Source organism: Syngnathus floridae, chromosome 11 (assembly GCF_059516105.1).
Source record: "Syngnathus floridae isolate MCC-2025c chromosome 11, RoL_Sflo_1.0, whole genome shotgun sequence".
Taxonomy (NCBI): Eukaryota; Metazoa; Chordata; class Actinopteri; order Syngnathiformes; family Syngnathidae; genus Syngnathus; species Syngnathus floridae.
In genome coordinates, this window is record NC_142423.1 from 7,492,157 (window position 1) to 7,509,082 (window position 16,926).

General features: G+C 41.5%; 3 protein-coding genes across 3 annotated transcripts; 2 read left to right on the forward strand and 1 right to left on the reverse strand.

Moving 5' to 3' along the window:
- Nucleotides 1–43: 43 nt before the first annotated feature.
- Nucleotides 44–3,368, forward strand: bysl (bystin like). The gene is made up of 7 exons (XM_088388636.1): nucleotides 44–465; nucleotides 863–1,022; nucleotides 1,113–1,251; nucleotides 1,386–1,519; nucleotides 1,591–1,751; nucleotides 2,391–2,493; nucleotides 2,822–3,368. Exons 1-7 carry the CDS (start codon nucleotides 201–203, stop codon nucleotides 3,174–3,176), a joined length of 1,317 nt encoding a protein of 438 aa, XP_088244762.1. The 5' UTR covers nucleotides 44–200; the 3' UTR covers nucleotides 3,177–3,368.
- Nucleotides 3,369–3,511: 143 nt separating this feature from the next.
- On the forward strand, nucleotides 3,512–8,242 carry ccnd3 (cyclin D3). The gene is made up of 6 exons (XM_088388637.1): nucleotides 3,512–3,964; nucleotides 4,483–4,701; nucleotides 4,768–4,983; nucleotides 5,479–5,641; nucleotides 7,500–7,633; nucleotides 7,772–8,242. Exons 1-6 carry the CDS (start codon nucleotides 3,932–3,934, stop codon nucleotides 7,961–7,963), a joined length of 957 nt encoding a protein of 318 aa, XP_088244763.1. The 5' UTR covers nucleotides 3,512–3,931; the 3' UTR covers nucleotides 7,964–8,242.
- Nucleotides 8,243–8,272: 30 nt separating this feature from the next.
- nuak2 (NUAK family, SNF1-like kinase, 2) lies at nucleotides 8,273–16,072 on the reverse strand. The gene is made up of 6 exons (XM_088388633.1): nucleotides 15,717–16,072; nucleotides 13,195–13,315; nucleotides 12,315–12,466; nucleotides 11,433–11,498; nucleotides 10,855–11,107; nucleotides 8,273–10,715 (listed from the first exon to the last, which is right to left on the reverse strand). Exons 1-6 carry the CDS (start codon nucleotides 15,939–15,941, stop codon nucleotides 9,667–9,669), a joined length of 1,866 nt encoding a protein of 621 aa, XP_088244759.1. The 5' UTR covers nucleotides 15,942–16,072; the 3' UTR covers nucleotides 8,273–9,666.
- Between the last annotated feature and the right edge of the window lie 854 nt (nucleotides 16,073–16,926).

The following is a 16,926-nucleotide window of genomic DNA, read 5'->3' on the forward strand; positions in this document are numbered from 1 at the left end:
CCACAGACAAACAAAAATTAAATACACGAACTTACTGAGAATGTGACGGATGTGACGTATTATGACTACTTCCCTCAGGAAAGACACTTCCACGTGTTTAGCTAACTTCTGTTTACACTGATTAAATGCATTTACACATCAATTAACACGCGCGAACAAGTATATGAACATTTCCATTACACACTAAACAAAGTGCAACTATGCCTAAGGTGAGAAAATCTAAAGGAGGAGGTGACAACCGGGGGCAGTCGGACACGCTGGTTGACCAGATGCTACAGGGCGACACGGTTCGAGGGAAAGACAAAAGCCGAGTGAAGCTTCGGGACGATCGGATTGAGAGCGAAGACAAGTACGTGAATGAACGTCTGTCCAGGAAAATCCTGCAACAAGCCAGGATTCAGCAAGAGGAACTCCAGAGCGAATATGGCCTGCTGCCAAAGAAGAAAGCACCCGTCACTGTTCTTGGTAAGTAGTACTATTTAGTATTTTTATGCCTCTGTTTATGTTATTTGCTTTGGATTGAGTAATAGAAAAGAAGTCCAGAACAATCAAACACACTAATGATGTAGGCTAATCAAAGTTTTGTCAGAGAGAGTGCAATCACCAGAAAATAAGCGGATTGTTTTAAATTTATGGCCTACAAGTGTTTTTTTTAATATAAATATTAACCCTATTTTTGGCATGTTCCGTCTTTGTACAAATTTGCTTGTATTATTGTAACCTACAGTTTTTCTGCATGGTCTTCAAATCTTTTGGGAAAGAAGTATTGTTGTCCTGTATCAAATGTTCCAAATGTGACAGCAACAATGTGTTTATTAATGTGTGTTTTATTTTATTTTTTATCCTTGTAATTATTATTCAGGTTCCTCATCTCAGGATGCAGATTCAGATGAGGAGTGGCCAGAGCTGGGAGCAACAGTTGGTAAAGATGATGCCAATGCTGTGTATGACACCGAAGTTGTGGTCGATCCTGATGACGAGAAAGCGATTGAGATGTTCATGAATAAGAATCCCCCAATGAGGCAAGACCCGTGTACAACAATGGCTTAAAATATACAAAATAATAGAGAAATAAACGAATTGTGTATGTGTGCATGTGTTTTGTCTTCTAGGCGAACACTAGCGGACATTATAATGGAGAAGATAACAGAAAAACAGACCGAAGTGGGAACAGTGATGTCAGAAGTATCTGGCTGTCCAATGAAACAACTCGACCCCAGAGTAGTAGAAGTGTACAGAGGTGTCAATAAGGTGAATTGTCTTCAAATTAGACAACCACAAAAAAAAAAAAAAAAGAATAATTTTGAATTCATTTTCACCCAAGTGCATTTGGCACCCTGAGTGGAGTTCAGGCACAATTTAAATGATTATTACTTTCACTTCAGGTCCTGTCAAAATATCGCAGTGGAAAGTTGCCAAAGGCTTTCAAAATAATACCAGCGCTTTCGAACTGGGAGCAGGTCCTGTATTTGACTGAGCCTGAGACCTGGACGGCAGCTGCCATGTATCAAGCGACACGGTCCGTTTCCCGAATTGACACAAATAAGCATTTGATCAGAATATAAGTGTGTTTATCTTCTTTTGTTGCAGAATCTTCTCCTCTAATCTGAAAGAGCGAATGGCCCAAAGATTTTACAATTTGGTGGTGTTGCCCAGAGTTCGGGATGATATTGCAGAGTACAAGAAACTGAACTTTCATCTTTATAGTGCTCTGAAGAAAGCCTTGTTCAAACCGGGTGCCTGGTTTAAAGGTGAGATGTTTACACAAGGCTAGTCTCATGACATCTGATAATGAGGTGTTTCAAAAATCCAGTCTTTCCAGAGTTAATCATCACTTTTATTGACATTGTCAGGGGGATATTTATTTCTGTGGTACTGCACTAACAGTTTTTACATATTACAAATGGAGTTTCTTTAACTTCAGTTTTAGGGCGTTTTCAGTTAAAAATGTATTGTAATCATATTCCACTACCCCACTGTAGTTGAAAGTGTAGAGTTAAAAACATACCAAATTATTTAAAGTATGTCCTTGACAAAGTTTCCAATATTAATAGATACATCACGGAAATTGGTTACGTCATAATTTAATTTTTGGGATTTTCCACTATGACTCATATTTTGGAACCGTCACTGCGTAACACATCCACTTGGTGGCAGTGTTGCACAGGGAAAAACATGTTGCTGCTGCTTGGAGTTTCCAATGAAGGCATAATTCATGTTAATCATGTGCACTATTAAAATACAGTATATGCTTTTTAAAGTCAAATGTGTACTGAAACCACAGAAATATGAATTGGTGCAGCATTTTTCATTTTCAGAAAGGTACACTGCATGAAAATAATAAAATAAAGATTTTAATTTTTTTTTTTTTTTTTCCCTCTGTCCCACAGGTATATTGATACCGCTGTGTGAATCTGGGACATGCACTCTCAGAGAGGCAGTCATCATTGGAAGCATCCTGACAAAGTGTTCTATTCCTGTGCTCCACGCCAGGTAAGCGTTGTCTCACCTGAGACAAACGTTATTGTCTCATCCATAAAAGGCCTTCTACTGTGTCAGACATGGTATTACACGTTACACTATTATGTAATCCTCCCTACTGTCAACCTCAGTTATAGTTGATTAAATTTATATTATTTTTTTTAAGATTAAAACAGTTCTTAATAAAATGCCCCTTAATAGCTTCAGGCACTGTAGATTTTTAATTTAAAAATGAGCACTTTGCAATAGGTATGTAGGTGGGTTCAGTTTGCATGAGGTGAAAGATTACATAAGTCATACTTTTTTATTGATTTTTTTTTTTTTTTTTTTTACCTTTCAGCGCCACGATGCTCAAATTGGCAGAGATGGAGTACAACGGCGCCAACAGCATTTTCCTGCGTCTGCTGCTCGACAAGAAATACGCCCTGCCTTTCCGTGTGCTGGATGCCTTGGTGGCTCACTTCCTGTCTTTCCGCAGCGAAAAACGAGTGCTTCCTGTGCTCTGGCATCAGAGTTTACTCACACTAGCTCAGCGCTACAAGGCCGACCTGGCTTCCGAACAGAAGACGGCGTTGCTGGAGCTGCTCAAGATACAAACCCACCCTCAGATCTCGGCAGAGATTCGTAGAGAACTGCAAAACTCCGAGTCACGGGATATTGAAATCGGAATCCCTGCTAACATTGATATGGACTGAAAATGTGTTAATCCTTTTTCCCTACACAGTACGTCGGGCAGAATTTCAACTTGGACTTTTTGGTATTTAAAAAGTGCATTTATGTCACCGGAGTTGCAGTGTCTGCTAAGAAATGCTGTCTGTGTATTTGATGATGACTACAACTCAAAGCAGCAGTTTGTAGTATTAAAAGAAAGCTGAATCCACAACAAATCGGAATGGAGATCACCTTATTTCTTTCCTCTGTTTAACCATTCCCAAATATAGAACTCTACCTATGTGAGGAATGTACGTATTTTGTCTAATTGGTTTTTTTTTTTTTTCCCCTCGTGAAGTAGAGCACAGCAAATCCAATTTTCTTGAGCAAAACATTCATATTTTACACTACTGGTTTGCTGGTTTTCTTTTAATACCTTACAACATTTTTTATAATTTCAAGTGATCAACTAAAAAATATATATCTTATCTTGAATCGTACTGGTACACATTCTTTACTAATTGTTTTTAAATCAGCTAAGCAAGTAAATTTTCTTCGATAAATTTTGTGCCGATTCCGAACCTGCCCTCATTTTTTCTCTAGCTCATCAGATTTATGTCATGTACGTAATATAATAATAGAAAAAAAATTAGACATAAAAAAATGTCAAACGTACTTTTAAGGGAATAAAAAGCCACCTTTTATTCCAATTTGGAACAGTCCAATTTATTTGAGGTAAATGTGCACCAATGGGTTTGTTCATTGAGCAGCATTTGAATGCTAACGTCAATATGCTAAAATGTCCACGTTGAACACCCAACCCGTTAACACGGTAAGTTTATTTATTTCAGAATAAGTCGACGATAAGATACTGCCTCAGTAATTAATGTAATGTTTTATTTACGCCTCGTGTGCTATAACGAGATTAAGATATTTTGTGCTAATTTACAGCAATAACGTTAAAGGAAATTCAAATGTGCTAGCAGCAAAGGTAAAATAAGCTAAAATAGCTAAATGCTAAGCGTTAACTTCGTAGTCAAATAACATTAACCTAATTTTAACGAGATGTGTAAAAGCGAAGTTTAATGTTTTCTCACAATTCAAAACTGTTTTCTGGAGTTATCTGGCATGCTTTTAACAAAGTATCCCAATGATCAGGATCAATGAAATCACTTAATATTCAGTTGCTTGATAAAGAAATAAACCAACTTTAATATTAAATGTAATTTTAATCTACGTTTTATTTTAGTTTGCCAGCTATAAATATTCAACGATTTTTCCAATTTCTGGGAAACGCATACCCATTTGCTTATTTGTTGACTGTATTTCGTGTTTGTTTTTAATTTAAAGTCATGCAAGGTGGAATATTGTGTCCCTGAACTGGAATTTGATTATGACGTCGTTGTACGGGCGGGCTACGACCTGGAATTATTTGGAGACCTCCGGGCTGTTCAAAACCTGCGGGCCCTGGAGGTGGGCACCACTAGCCAGGGGTCTTCTCACTTGCCTGGAATCCCACAGAACATTCGGGCGATCAAGAGGAAGATACTCATCATGTGGATGTTCAAGGTATTCCAACAATTTTCCATGTGAGTTTAATACAGATTCCGTAGTGGTAACTAAGTTCTCCTCCAGGTATGTGAGGAGCAGAAATGTGAGGAGGAGGTGTTCCCGCTGGCAGCCCACTACCTGGACTCATACCTGAGCCGCCATGTTGTGCCAGACTCAATGCTGCAGCTTTTAGGCGTCGTCACCTTGTTGCTGGCTTCCAAAATGAGAGAGACTTTTCCTCTGACAACCACCAAGCTGTGCATCTACACAGACTTCTCCGTTACATTGCCAGAAATCCTGGTAAATGTGTTCCCTGGATATGTAATCAGTGAACACTTCATTTATCCATTAACATGTAGTATTTTAATTGTAGTACTGAAACATTTCTGTCCCTCTTGTAGTTCAGCAAGCTAACCAAACTATTCCAGCGTAGAAACACAATTTTTAATACCGCTCTAAAAAATTACAACTCATTTAATCTACCTGTTTTCGCCGAAGTAGTTCACTCACAGTTGTTACGCAACTTGTCACAGGGGTTATTAGGACAAAACCGCAGAAAAACATATTTGAGCTGCACAAACATTCCCCCAGTGTTGTTTTTTCTTCCCTTTGATACACTGGATCATTTATCTCTTCAGATCCCTAAAAGGATCTCTTAAATTATCCCCTTTGGTTACACAGGCCACAACAGGCATTTATTGATGGTTCATAGCCGGCTGTAATTTTTTAAATTAAAAAGCAACAAGTACAGTATAACTCGGGGAACTCATAGAAATTTGTGTGTGTGTGTTGCAGGAGTTTGAGGTGTCAGTGGTGTCCAGGCTAGGCTGGCGTCTGGCCTCGGTGCTCCCCTCTGACTTCCTGGAGCCCATTCTTCATGCACTGTCCTTTCTCCCGACCCAGCGCCTTCCTAGCTTGCGCCGACATGTCCACACCTACGTCGCGTTGGCAGCCATCGGTGAGTTGCATAACTAAGTTACATAAAATCCGGCAAATGTCAATATGAATTGTGTGGTGATAAGACCACAGTGCCAAATAATATTTATTTTTTATTGTTTGACATTTCACCGCATGCGTTTTAACAGGTTTTATCATTATATCCTACAGGGATATCTTGATCTCCGTTTGTTTTCCTACTTACTTTGGTAAATATTTAACTATGTGGTGGGGTTCATCATGTCTTCTTCTTAGTAAGGTTGTCAACTACTAGACTCCTGCTTCCAAAAAAATTAAAGCTGCACTGTCTTTAAAAAACTGCTGCTTAGTTTCCAACTAGGGCCAGAAGAGTCCATGACACCAGTGCGACTTTAGTGAAACAATTTTAAGGAGCAAAGCACATCAGTGGGTCATCAAACCCAATTTCTTTCTCAAAAAATGCTGATAAACTTTAATCATCAATTTCCTATGGTGGACGGGTATAAATAAAAGATTAGAAATTACCCAAAAGTTGATTATGTGCCTCACGAACTTTGTCACACAATATTTACGTCAACCTTCAGAGCTTGCTTGACATGCCATCTAACAGTGCGTGCATTATGCAACATTTGTCTTAATGTCTGAAATCTTAGGCAAAATTTTAGATCTGAGTCCAGTAGGAGAGTGTCTGTAAAATGTAATTGTTTAGTTTAGATTCTAAAATTTACATTGCTCTACCGATAGTCATTCCCAAATTGAGCATCAACTGGGGAAATGAAGTGACTTCCACCACTGGGAACAGTGGTTACAATGCAGCTATAAGTTTGATTGTGTCGTGTCAGCAGTTCATTTAGGAGACAGTGAGCTGAGTTTGTGTAATTCAGTATTGTGTGCAGTGAATGACCGCTGTCCCTCTATTCAGCCCACGCTTCTCACGAAGCTATGTGGCGCTGCCCCAGGCGATAGGTCCCAGCACTCTGACATATAAAACCTCACAAAAAGTTACGATAATTCCCAGCCCCCTGACACTGTGACCCATTCACAGAGGTGTGCGAGGAAAGATTGAAAAGTACACTCAGCGTCTCGGCACTTCTCCTCCCTGAGGCGCTGAAGATGATATGTCTGATTGTTCCGTTTTAGCGGATGACAGCTTTTAAAGTGCTTTCTTCATGAGGCGGGTGTGCCGACAATAGCAGCATCTGTCATATTTATCTGTCCTCCTCTTCTTACGACACTTGATGTTATTTAGGGAACCACAATAGATTTAACTGCAAGATACAGTAATTGACTGCAGTAACTAGAATTACAAATTATTGACCAACATAAAGATAATATATAAAATATAAGAAAATAATAGATCGTCCTATTTGATCAGAATGAAAAGTTTGCATACACTAACGAGGAACTAACTCAGTGTGACAAACTGACATGAAATGAAAATAACAATGTAAGTTTCTCAAAGAAAAAATATTTGCCTGCTTTTTTTTTAATATGATTCGATAACCTTCAATGTGTTGCAATAATGTGTTGCTTGAACGAATGAGTGAGTGACCAGAAGAACAATGAAAATGTTTTCATCCTGTCGGCTACAGAACGAATATTAAGTTAAAGCCAACTGTTTTTGTCCTCAACATGGAAACAAAACAAAGGACTTCTGCATTTTTGCAATTGTACTTCTGCATTCTTGAATATGATTTCTATATTTTCTATCTGGAGGAAATGCCTATAAATATCTGAAAATGTGTTGGGGGTAAGAGTGACGAAAGTATTAAGTGATTTATGTTGTTTGTGATCTCTGCTGAGCATTTTTACAAGTTAGATTAAAATGTGGCTTAACACTTCTTTACTTGACCGAGTTGTCATCTTTATGTTGTTTGTATCTTTTATTCATTGATTTGCAGAATTTAAGTCTTCTGACTTTTTGCCCTCCACCCTTGCTTGTGCCTGTGTAACAATGGCAACACAGCAGCTCAAATTGGCAGACTCACCAGAGTCACTGCTCAAGTTTCTAGCCAATCTCCTGGTCATTGATCTGGTACGAATCATGTTTCACTTTCAACTATTGTCGAAACTCAATGTTTGTGATTGTATTGCAGTGGAATATTGATCATTGCACGTTGTCCGAGGCCCGCAGTTGAACCTTTGTTCTCTTTGTGGGTTACCATGGCGACAGGGCTCCATCTTCCTCTGCTACAGCCAGCTTCAGAGAGTAGTGGAGCTCAACCTGCCTTCCCATGTCCAAGCCGCTGTTTGCAGATCAGAGGTCAGTCAGACACCCGTCGATGTTGCCAGCCTTTCATTGACGTCAGTGACGCCTGGTGAAAACCAACTGGAAACTCCTCCCTGCCAACACAGGCAAGTGTGAATGTAGCAGGCCAAAATATCTTTCTGCTCACACAGCAAAAAATATTTGTTTGCAACAGCAATGTGCTGCAATGTTTTTCATTTTATAATGACCACCATGTTGAAGATTGTTTTGAGGTACTTTCCAAATCTTATTGCAGTCAGCTTTCAAATTTATTGTTGCACATTTACTTGTATCAAACAAGCAGTAATATCCGAGTTTCATGTGTATTTTGTATGAAAAGCATGTTTAAAATCTTTAAAAAGTGTTAAATAAACTTCATTACTACAAACATTAAAAGCCGGCATGATTGACAGCATGAAGCAGCACTTTAGATACTTAAAAAAATATTTATTGAGGCCCTCATCCCAGTAACAAGAGTGACAAGACAATAACTTTGGCACAACAATTTGAAACAAAAGGTATTGAAATAATTAAAAGCACATGAAGTTGTACCAAAAATATCAATACCTGCTTTCATGAACACTGCTCCTTCAATTATTGAAATGACAAGAATGAGCTGAAATTCTGACAATTCAACTTTGCATGTTATTTGCACACATTTACATCTGCTTTACATTCCCGATAAGCTTCAGTTTGTTCAAGAAAAAACTGAAACAAAACCGTTGCCATCATCAACATTCCAGTTTTAGAAGAGTTTTGTGGTTATCCTCTTTTTACGTTTAATCAATACAGTAATTTCACCGCCATTTATCATATGACATCACTTTCTGATGGTATAACTTACTTTTGTGATTTAGAAAGTAATATCAGAAACTCCAGTGTAAAGTCAGAGACACAGAAATGTCTTTTTCTTAAACCACAATTGAATGCCATAAAACAAACACTAAGCATAGCTATCAATTTTTTGTTAATCAAGCATTTTGATAGCATGATGCAGTTTGGATAGGTCTGTTCACGTGTAAGCTATAAAAGAATAGCAGCTCTTATCAGGCTTTAGCAAAATCCCCATAGCACTTCCTCATGAAATGGAAGACCCGCGTCATACCCAAAAACCATGAGCCATCATTTACTTCAGCAGTTACACATTAACATTCAACTAAGAAAGCCCAGTGTTTACGTCAAACAATTGCTGCTATTTTTCCCGGCTCGTGACTGGAAAACGTCACCTGTTGAAAGACAGTGGCCGCCTGTGCACGTGCATGCGTGGGATTAAATTTGGGTGTAGCAGCAGGTCCAACAGGTTACGCATGTGTGTTAAGTTGTTAGTCATGTCATCATTCAAATTTAGGCCAGAAATCGTTTCAAAGCAAAACACGGATCGTAAGTAATCTGTCCTGAGCGCTTGTGCAGTTTTCTTTGGCATCTTGTAATGTTCAAGTTTGAATCCAGTCAAAGCTGAGAGAAGCTGTACTCGTATTGAACCTGGCTGACAATGACATTAATTGATAAAAGTGCAATGTTTTATATTAGGCACAGGGACCACCAAATGACTGACATCCAACAATAACTTACATTCAAGGTGTTTTGGTTTGAGGGTGAATTTTGATTACGCCAAGTCTGACGCCCTGAGACTCCATCTTGCATTTTTTTTTTTACAAAAAAATCATTCATTTTTGAACATGACCAAGCCATGAATTCTCTTTGCCGCTTCCCTTTTTTTGGTGTGTGCAATTCCTGATGTTGGCCACTGAGATAATGCCTAAAGTGCACTTGTCCGAATGTACTTTGGCAGAGGGGCCACGACAGAGCCTTCGTGGTGTTCAGCTTGGAGCGGGGCTGTGAATCATCAAGGCCTGCTTATAAGCCTGAGTGACATTATCGCAGTCTGTAATGGAAAAGGCGCTGTCGGCCACGCCGGCGTCGTAGCAGTTCCACCGCCTATGCAGCCCATCTCCGAGAATACCTTCTTCTTGAATGTCCAGCAGGTTGTCGGCTGAAACGCATCCTCTCATGGTGGGCCTACCGGCTTTCTCTGGGCGTGCAGGAAGTCCGACACAGTCTGGAAGATCGAGTTGGTCAAATGACTCTGAGGACAGAATGCTGTCCTCGCTGATGGCACCACCTGATCTTGGCCTGGTGCTTCGGCTGGGTAATGAAACGGTCAGCTGATCCAATGAGCCGAACTCCTGAAGCCCACCCGAGGAGAACTTTCCATTCCGCTTGAGGATGCCTTTTCTGTGGGTCGAAGCCGAGGGGCACGCTTTGGATTGTTGCACCCAGCAGGAGTCACTGTTCTCAGGAGAGGAGGAATAGTAGCCAGATTCCTGCTCTGTGGGCTTCTTTAGGATACCTTTGCGAGGTGGCATTGCAGAGGAGGGCTCACTGGCTGGAGCGGACAAATCCAAAATGTTCTTTGGCTCTGCTGCAACCTCAACAGGAGTCTCGCTCATCACCTTCTGTTTCGCGCTGTTTCTTCTTTTTAAAATGCCTTTGGAAGGCCGGGTGTCTGTACTCCCTTCATGGCCGGGCTGGGAGACATTATTCTCTTTCCGTGACCTCCGCAGAGAGCGTTGGCGCACCACATCACCCCCGCCGCTACCTTGCGAGCGCAGCAAGCAGCGCATCTTGGAACCGTTCTCCAGCAAAGGCCTCGACGTACGCCGCAGCCAGCTGGCGACGCTGGCCAACCCGGCCGGGTGCTGCGTTGATGGAGAGGTGGCTGCCGTCTCTTCAACTTGGCTAGCCTTTGTCTCAGCCAGGAGGCACCGCTGGTAACCCCAGTTAAGCCACCAGTGTCCTGCTATCTCCTCAATTGTAGCTCTGCGCTCAGGGTTCACCATTAGCATCCAACGAATGAGACCACACGCATCTGTTAGGAAGCAGGAGGAGTAAATTATTTGTCTACAGCACTAAAAATTGCTTCGTTAAGTCATCCTAGAAGAGCCCGAGCTACAGTCGTGGCTATGAATTGTGTTCCCCCCCTTGTCAAGAAATGCTCAAACACCCACCAGAGGGTTTGTTTGGTTTGCGGTAATTTCCGGTGCTGATCTGTTGGACGAGTGCCTTGTGGTTGTTCCCATCAAAGGGCATGGTGCCGTGAACCATAGTATACAACAGCACTCCGAGAGACCACGTGTCCACCTCCGGCCCACGGTACGGCCGACCGTTGACGATCTCTGGAGATGCGTACAAGGGGCTACCGCAGAATGTCTGAAGGTACTCGTCTCTGTGATAAAGGTTTGACAGGCCAAAGTCGGCAATCTGTAACAGAAAGTGGGAAATAGATACGTCTCTTCCTCGTTGGACACCGCAAGGTCTGTAAAAAGGTGGCTTGGATGATTATGTATCCCAAAGCGTGAGCCAGGTCCCTAACAAATGACCTTTGACCCCACAGCCTGAATGGACAAAAATTAACCACTAACACAACTGTCCTTTGCAGATACATTCCCTCTCATGTTCAAGTTTAGTTACCAGGTGTCCCAACACTTATTTTCCCCCATTTAGTGTATAGTTAATCAATACAACCAATGACTTTTATTTTTAGTCTTAGACACAACTGTGTAATCTATTACAGAGAGCTGTATACCTTGACGTTGCCATTGCCATCGAGTAAAATATTCTCCAGTTTCAGATCCCGGTGAACAATTCCATTCTAGAAGAAGAAATGAAAGTAGTCCGTATCAATTATCTTCACATTCATTTGTGAAATTCCACACATAATCTTTCTCATTGATGTGTACGTTTGTCTACACTCCATAAAAGGATTAGGTTGGAACACATTCTGTCAGCTATGCTGTATTGTCCTTGGCTCTGCGGGGGAGCATGCCTTCCACTAATGTTTGCCTTTTCAAAAATGCAGGTCATCTGCTCACTTGCGGCCAGGGACATGCTCCGGGTGGTGCAATGTGAATTTGGCATAAAAGATCTATTGTCTGCACTTTTTATGATTCAAAGTTGGGCCAAATATGTCCCTTTATATGAGGGGGTGAATAAAAAAAACAAAACCGACAGTTGACACTGAACACGATGGGGTAATTTACTCTGTAAATAATTATCCAACCTACATGGAAAGCACCTCCGTTGAAGCCTTAGCTTTGGGACTGGTAAAGTGCGGCCAATGGTGTGCGAGTGTGCTTGTCCTGTTCCATCACGCCCTCATTAGTGACCGTGAATGTGTGTGCTGGGACGGCTGGCCTTCGGCCCTGACGCCGCCTCTCCTCCCCGTGTTCATTTTCCTCTGCATTGTTCTCATAGCATCCCCGTTCCAATCAGCCATCTGACGGTTAATAACGGTTATTACGCAACAGCGGGTGGGGCGGGGGAGCTTGGTGCCATGGAAAGAGCACGAGCTGAGCGAATGGTCCGAGGGGAGCTCTATGTCAATGCCGTGAGGAAGCGCTTGGAAGGGATATGGGGTCAAGCCAACACCTGCAAAGTCCAGCTATTGCAACACGTGGGCTGTTCTTACCTGATGGCAGTAGTGTACAGCGGACACAATCTGTCTGAAGAAGTGCCTCGACTCCTGCTCGGATATCTGCCTCCTGTCGCAGATGTGGTCGTACAAGTCACCCCTGCTGGCGTATTCCATCACAATCACGATTTTGTCCTTATTCTCAAAGACTGAAAAGGACAGATGAAAGCAGTTAATTGTTTTCAAAATACTGAGTGATAAGACTTTATATATAAATTTCATTAACACTATCAGAGTCATCCATTTTTTTCCACTGCTCATTACTACCCCCTACAGGACTGGAGGGGAACACGTACTGTCTTTCACGTTTCGGATTCTTCTGACCATTTGAGGAGGTCTGTACTTTTATAAATGAAGATTTTAAACACATGTAAGTCTTCAGCCTTTAGGTTCAAGTCAAAAGTCATTTTCTCTTGAGCAAGTCATGTCACAAATTTGTATCTGAACTGCTATGAAAGTGACTCGAGTCAACTTGACTCCAAGTCGCAATAACTTCCAACACCTGGATCTCTGGCATTCATTTTTTTTTACATTTGTAAAGTTAAATTATTCTTGACATCTCATTAGATTGTTGGCATCCTTAATTCTGATTCTATCGGCCCCCGCAGCAGGCCAAACTAATTGGGATGAACCGTATGGGCAGTGACAAGTGCGCAATGAGGTGATCTCGATTAGGGCCTCCGTGTTTGCCGCCCACAACACTGCTGTTGTGATGCAACGTGGAGTCAGCACTTATGTAACAGATCATCGGTTTCCACAAAAGACTTGCGTGAGCGCACTCAGATGGAGATGGCTCTGTTTACGGGTATCACGTTTCGCTCTTCACGTGCGCGACTTAACAAATGAACTCGGATCAGCACAAAAACTGCACGCATACCTTCGTAGATGGTGATGATGTGCGGGTGACACAACGATGACATGATCTCAATTTCCCGGCGAATGTTAACCAGGTCTTGCTCATCCTTGATCTTCTCCTTTCTGATGGACTTAATGGCAACCTTTGAAAAGAAGCCGAGAGAATAGATGATTTGAGGCAGACGCTAATATTTTTTATGATGATATGTCTTTATTTTGAACATATTAAAAACATAAAAGGAGGAAATATATGTATATAAATACAATAAATAACACTTTTAAGTGCCATATTTAAGTCACCCAAAAAAAAAAAAAGAACATTCATTAGCAAAAGTACTGAATCAGGTTTTTTTTGGGGGGGGAAAAAAAGGCTTTTGACAAGCCTGTGTGGGATCCACACATTCCTCGCCGCTCAGCCTCAAGGTTAAGAAGCGTCACCATGAGGCACCAGATGGTGTTTAGGGTAGCCCTCTCATTTGCAAAGCCCCCGGGCCACCCCACAGACAAGCGGACACAATGTAGACTCGTCATGTCAAACCTGACGTGTGTGATTCACTGTCTGGTCTGGACGTGCGGCGTGAGTCAGTGTGGGGGCTCGCGCCGCTTTGAGTCCCTTTCCTGACTCGGGCCAACTCAGATTTCCTGCGTTTGTTTGAATAGCTGTCAGACGGGCCTGCTGGACTCACGATGACTTCACACCCCTGTGAGGTTATCTGAGTGTGTGTGCGCCCTTTGTCACCGTCAGTTTGTTCTACGCACTCGGCACCCGCAGCCGAAAAATCTTCGGGCTCCAGGACAAACACAACCAGACTCTGACCGCGCTACCACCCAGAAAGTAGAACAACAACCAATGCATGGCACCCTTGACCTTATTAGGTTGTTGTTTTGATTGTCGTTTGCAGGTTTACACAAATACATGTATTTTTGAAATGTCAGAAAAGATTGAGTTTTCAAAAATAAATGTTGCCATTTGCAGCCAAGTGATGCACTCTAATTTGGATAAATTCATTTGATTCATTAAAGGTCAGGTAAACACTTAACTAGGGTGGAGCATTTGGATCTCATCCAGATTAGGATTGTTATGCCCTGATAGAGGTTTGGAATGTGTCATTCTAGTTCCTCATGTGGGGTTATGCACTTAATAAAATGTGGTTACGTTCAAAGTGGCGGCCTGTACAAAAGACGATGCTAACATATGATGACGTGCATTTGGGCCATCAGTGGCAGAGCTGGTAAATAAACACAAAGCAGAGGAATGTTGTATTTACAATTATGCTAAAGGCTCCACTTTGCTCGGAGCACATTTAGAGTGGCCAGTTGCTGGGTCTTATCAGTATTATGACAGCAAGCTCAGCAAGATGTCAGCAGGGGTGCTTCTCAGACACCGACTCACATCCTGCAGTGCATGCGTGGACACGACTCAACATGTTCTGTGACGTTGTGAAGTGACGAGTGCAGGTGGAAGGAGGGAAATTCTGTCTTTGATTGCACTTTCACGCTGAAAACTCATAACAAAGAGCGTTGGTGATAAACAACGTTTGCTTCTCTGACTCAAGAGACACTCCCACGAAACATTTAGGTCATTAATCTGATCAAGAAGAGAGTTTGTCTGGAAAAAGGCACGGGTGGGAAAATCCTTCGCATTCCAGGCGTAGCTAGGAGAGAGAGCGCAGCAAACTTAAAAAGTAGAGACAAAAGGCTCTGGAAATGGAAGATGCAATTGACATTGCGGGGGCATTCCATTGGCCGATGGAGTTCACTGCCACCTTACAGTACTTGTATCTTGAATGTTTGATCGCAAGTCAAGGCAAACAAGCAACCAACTAAGAAAACAATCGGCATAACATCTCAAATAAGCTCGTCCAACAACTTTTATCTCAAGGCAATGCTGTACTTTTGCATCCCCCAGTATTCATCTAGAACATTTGTTGTTGCACCAGATTTTTTCATAGAATGGTTACAGAGGACTCATAATTTCTGTTGATAAAACCAGGTAACTTGTCTTATATTAAATTCTGCTTTTATTATCTCCCAAACTTCCCAGTAGTGTGGTATTTATTTTTGTGAATAAACACTTTCTCATTAATATATTCTTAAGTGCCTCACTCACTCCTTTCCCTGTTGATTACAAGCCACTGAGAAATTTAAAGCTGAGAAAGGCTGTGCGCACTGACAGTTTTACAAGGAGCATTCAATCTCTTTTAGTGTAGTCTTTTGTGATAGCACGACATTCTTCACACGTTTAAGAGTCTGCTGCTAAGATCGAGGACAAGAATTGCCTTCAGATTGTGACCAAGTGGGAAAGATCAGCGCTGCCCAGACATCCGCAACATTCACACATATTCTCTTTTTGTGATTTTATGTAAAACGGGTGCACATTTATCTCAACTCTAGTCCCTATGGAAGTACTTTAGTGCAAAACAGCTGCTCAGCAAACAACTTTTATTTCTTGACAGATGACCAAGAGGACAAGAAGCTCTCAGACAGTCATCAGTTAATGCACATTTAAGATTATTACACTTTTTCTCAGTCATTAAAGCTTACCAGTCTGCCAGATCTCTCCTTGGCTTTCTTTACTTTGCCATATGTCCCTTTCCCGAGTGTCTCCAGGAATTCATAGCGGTGTTTCAGGTTGTGCTTGTGGTGGTGTCGCTTCACAGCTTGTTTCTTCACCTGGACCGGCGGAAACGGAGCTTTCATTTCGGATGAAAGATTCTCGACTGACGGCCAAGATCTTGACGAGGTGCGGCCAACGCTGGAGTCCTCCATCCTGACTTGACGACGTGCAGAAAGAAAAGTGCAACTTGGAAGCAAAGACGTTGCCTACCACCTAACAGGTACACTACAGCGAGTTGGGAGACGCGTGCTCTTTCATGACGCGTCATAGAGGCAGGGGGCGGGGTCCGTCGCGAGAAGGAGCGCTGGATTTTTATGATAGGCAATGCCGACTAGTGCATGGATTGAAATAAATTTGAATTATTAAGGGGTTTCATTACACCGGGTGTTTGTCGTTGTGATTTAAAAAAATAATAATATGTATGTAGCAACATAATACTCATGGTGTTCCTTGAGTGACATCCAAATGAATGCTGGCCTTTTTGTATTTTGATTACAATTGTTATTGTTAACTACCGGAGTGCGTAGAATAAAATTTAAGCGCACGGATACTCTTGCGGCACAAAGCTCAACTTTCATTCCAACAAATTCGTGTTGTATCAAGTTAAACACAACTGAACTGTGCACAGAAAATGTACAATAGTAGACAAACTGTTTAAGTCACAGGCTCATGTACAAGTTCAATTCAATAACACAAAACCAACTTCTTTAATTTTATCATTTGATTGTTGGTTGCATTAAGCCGTTCAAGCCACTTTATTCTGTTAGTTTTAGTAGGTTGTCTTTATACCTAAACAGCCAAGGCACATATTTTACATTAGAAAAAGCTCACGGCACATCTCGAAACTGTCGCAAAAAGGAACAACAGTGCATAATGAAATAATGTAGATTTATTCACAAATTGATTTTTTGTCAAATATGGGCCTGTTCAGTCCATCATAACCTATTATTGAATTTCAACAGCTGGCTACACAGCCATCTAGTGGACTATAGTGGAAGTGCATACGTTTTCGGCCTGAATTAAATATACAGTACGTTATCAGCCAAAATGGAATAAGACATGTAGCTTTTATCAAACAATTAAATGCAGACACGTATATTCCAATTGAAATTAAAAAATGACGTTGAACCTCACGTC

Coding starts and splice junctions, on each gene's coding strand:
- nuak2 (XM_088388633.1), bottom strand. CDS start 15,941: ATGGAGGACTCCAGCGTTGGCCGCACCTCGTCAAGATCTTGGCCGTCA. Junction 12,467..13,194: donor CATCATCACCATCTACGAAG/GTATGCGTGCAG, acceptor TGTCCTTTTCAG/TCTTTGAGAATAAGGACAAA. Junction 10,716..10,854: donor CAAACCAAACAAACCCTCTG/GTGGGTGTTTGA, acceptor GCTTCCTAACAG/ATGCGTGTGGTCTCATTCGT.
- ccnd3 (XM_088388637.1), top strand. CDS start 3,932: ATGTCCACGTTGAACACCCAACCCGTTAACACG. Junction 4,702..4,767: donor TCATCATGTGGATGTTCAAG/GTATTCCAACAA, acceptor GTTCTCCTCCAG/GTATGTGAGGAGCAGAAATG. Junction 7,634..7,771: donor ATCTCCTGGTCATTGATCTG/GTACGAATCATG, acceptor CCATGGCGACAG/GGCTCCATCTTCCTCTGCTA.
- bysl (XM_088388636.1), top strand. CDS start 201: ATGCCTAAGGTGAGAAAATCTAAAGGAGGAGGTGACAACCGGGGGCAG. Junction 1,520..1,590: donor GCCATGTATCAAGCGACACG/GTCCGTTTCCCG, acceptor CTTTTGTTGCAG/AATCTTCTCCTCTAATCTGA. Junction 1,752..2,390: donor ACCGGGTGCCTGGTTTAAAG/GTGAGATGTTTA, acceptor TCTGTCCCACAG/GTATATTGATACCGCTGTGT.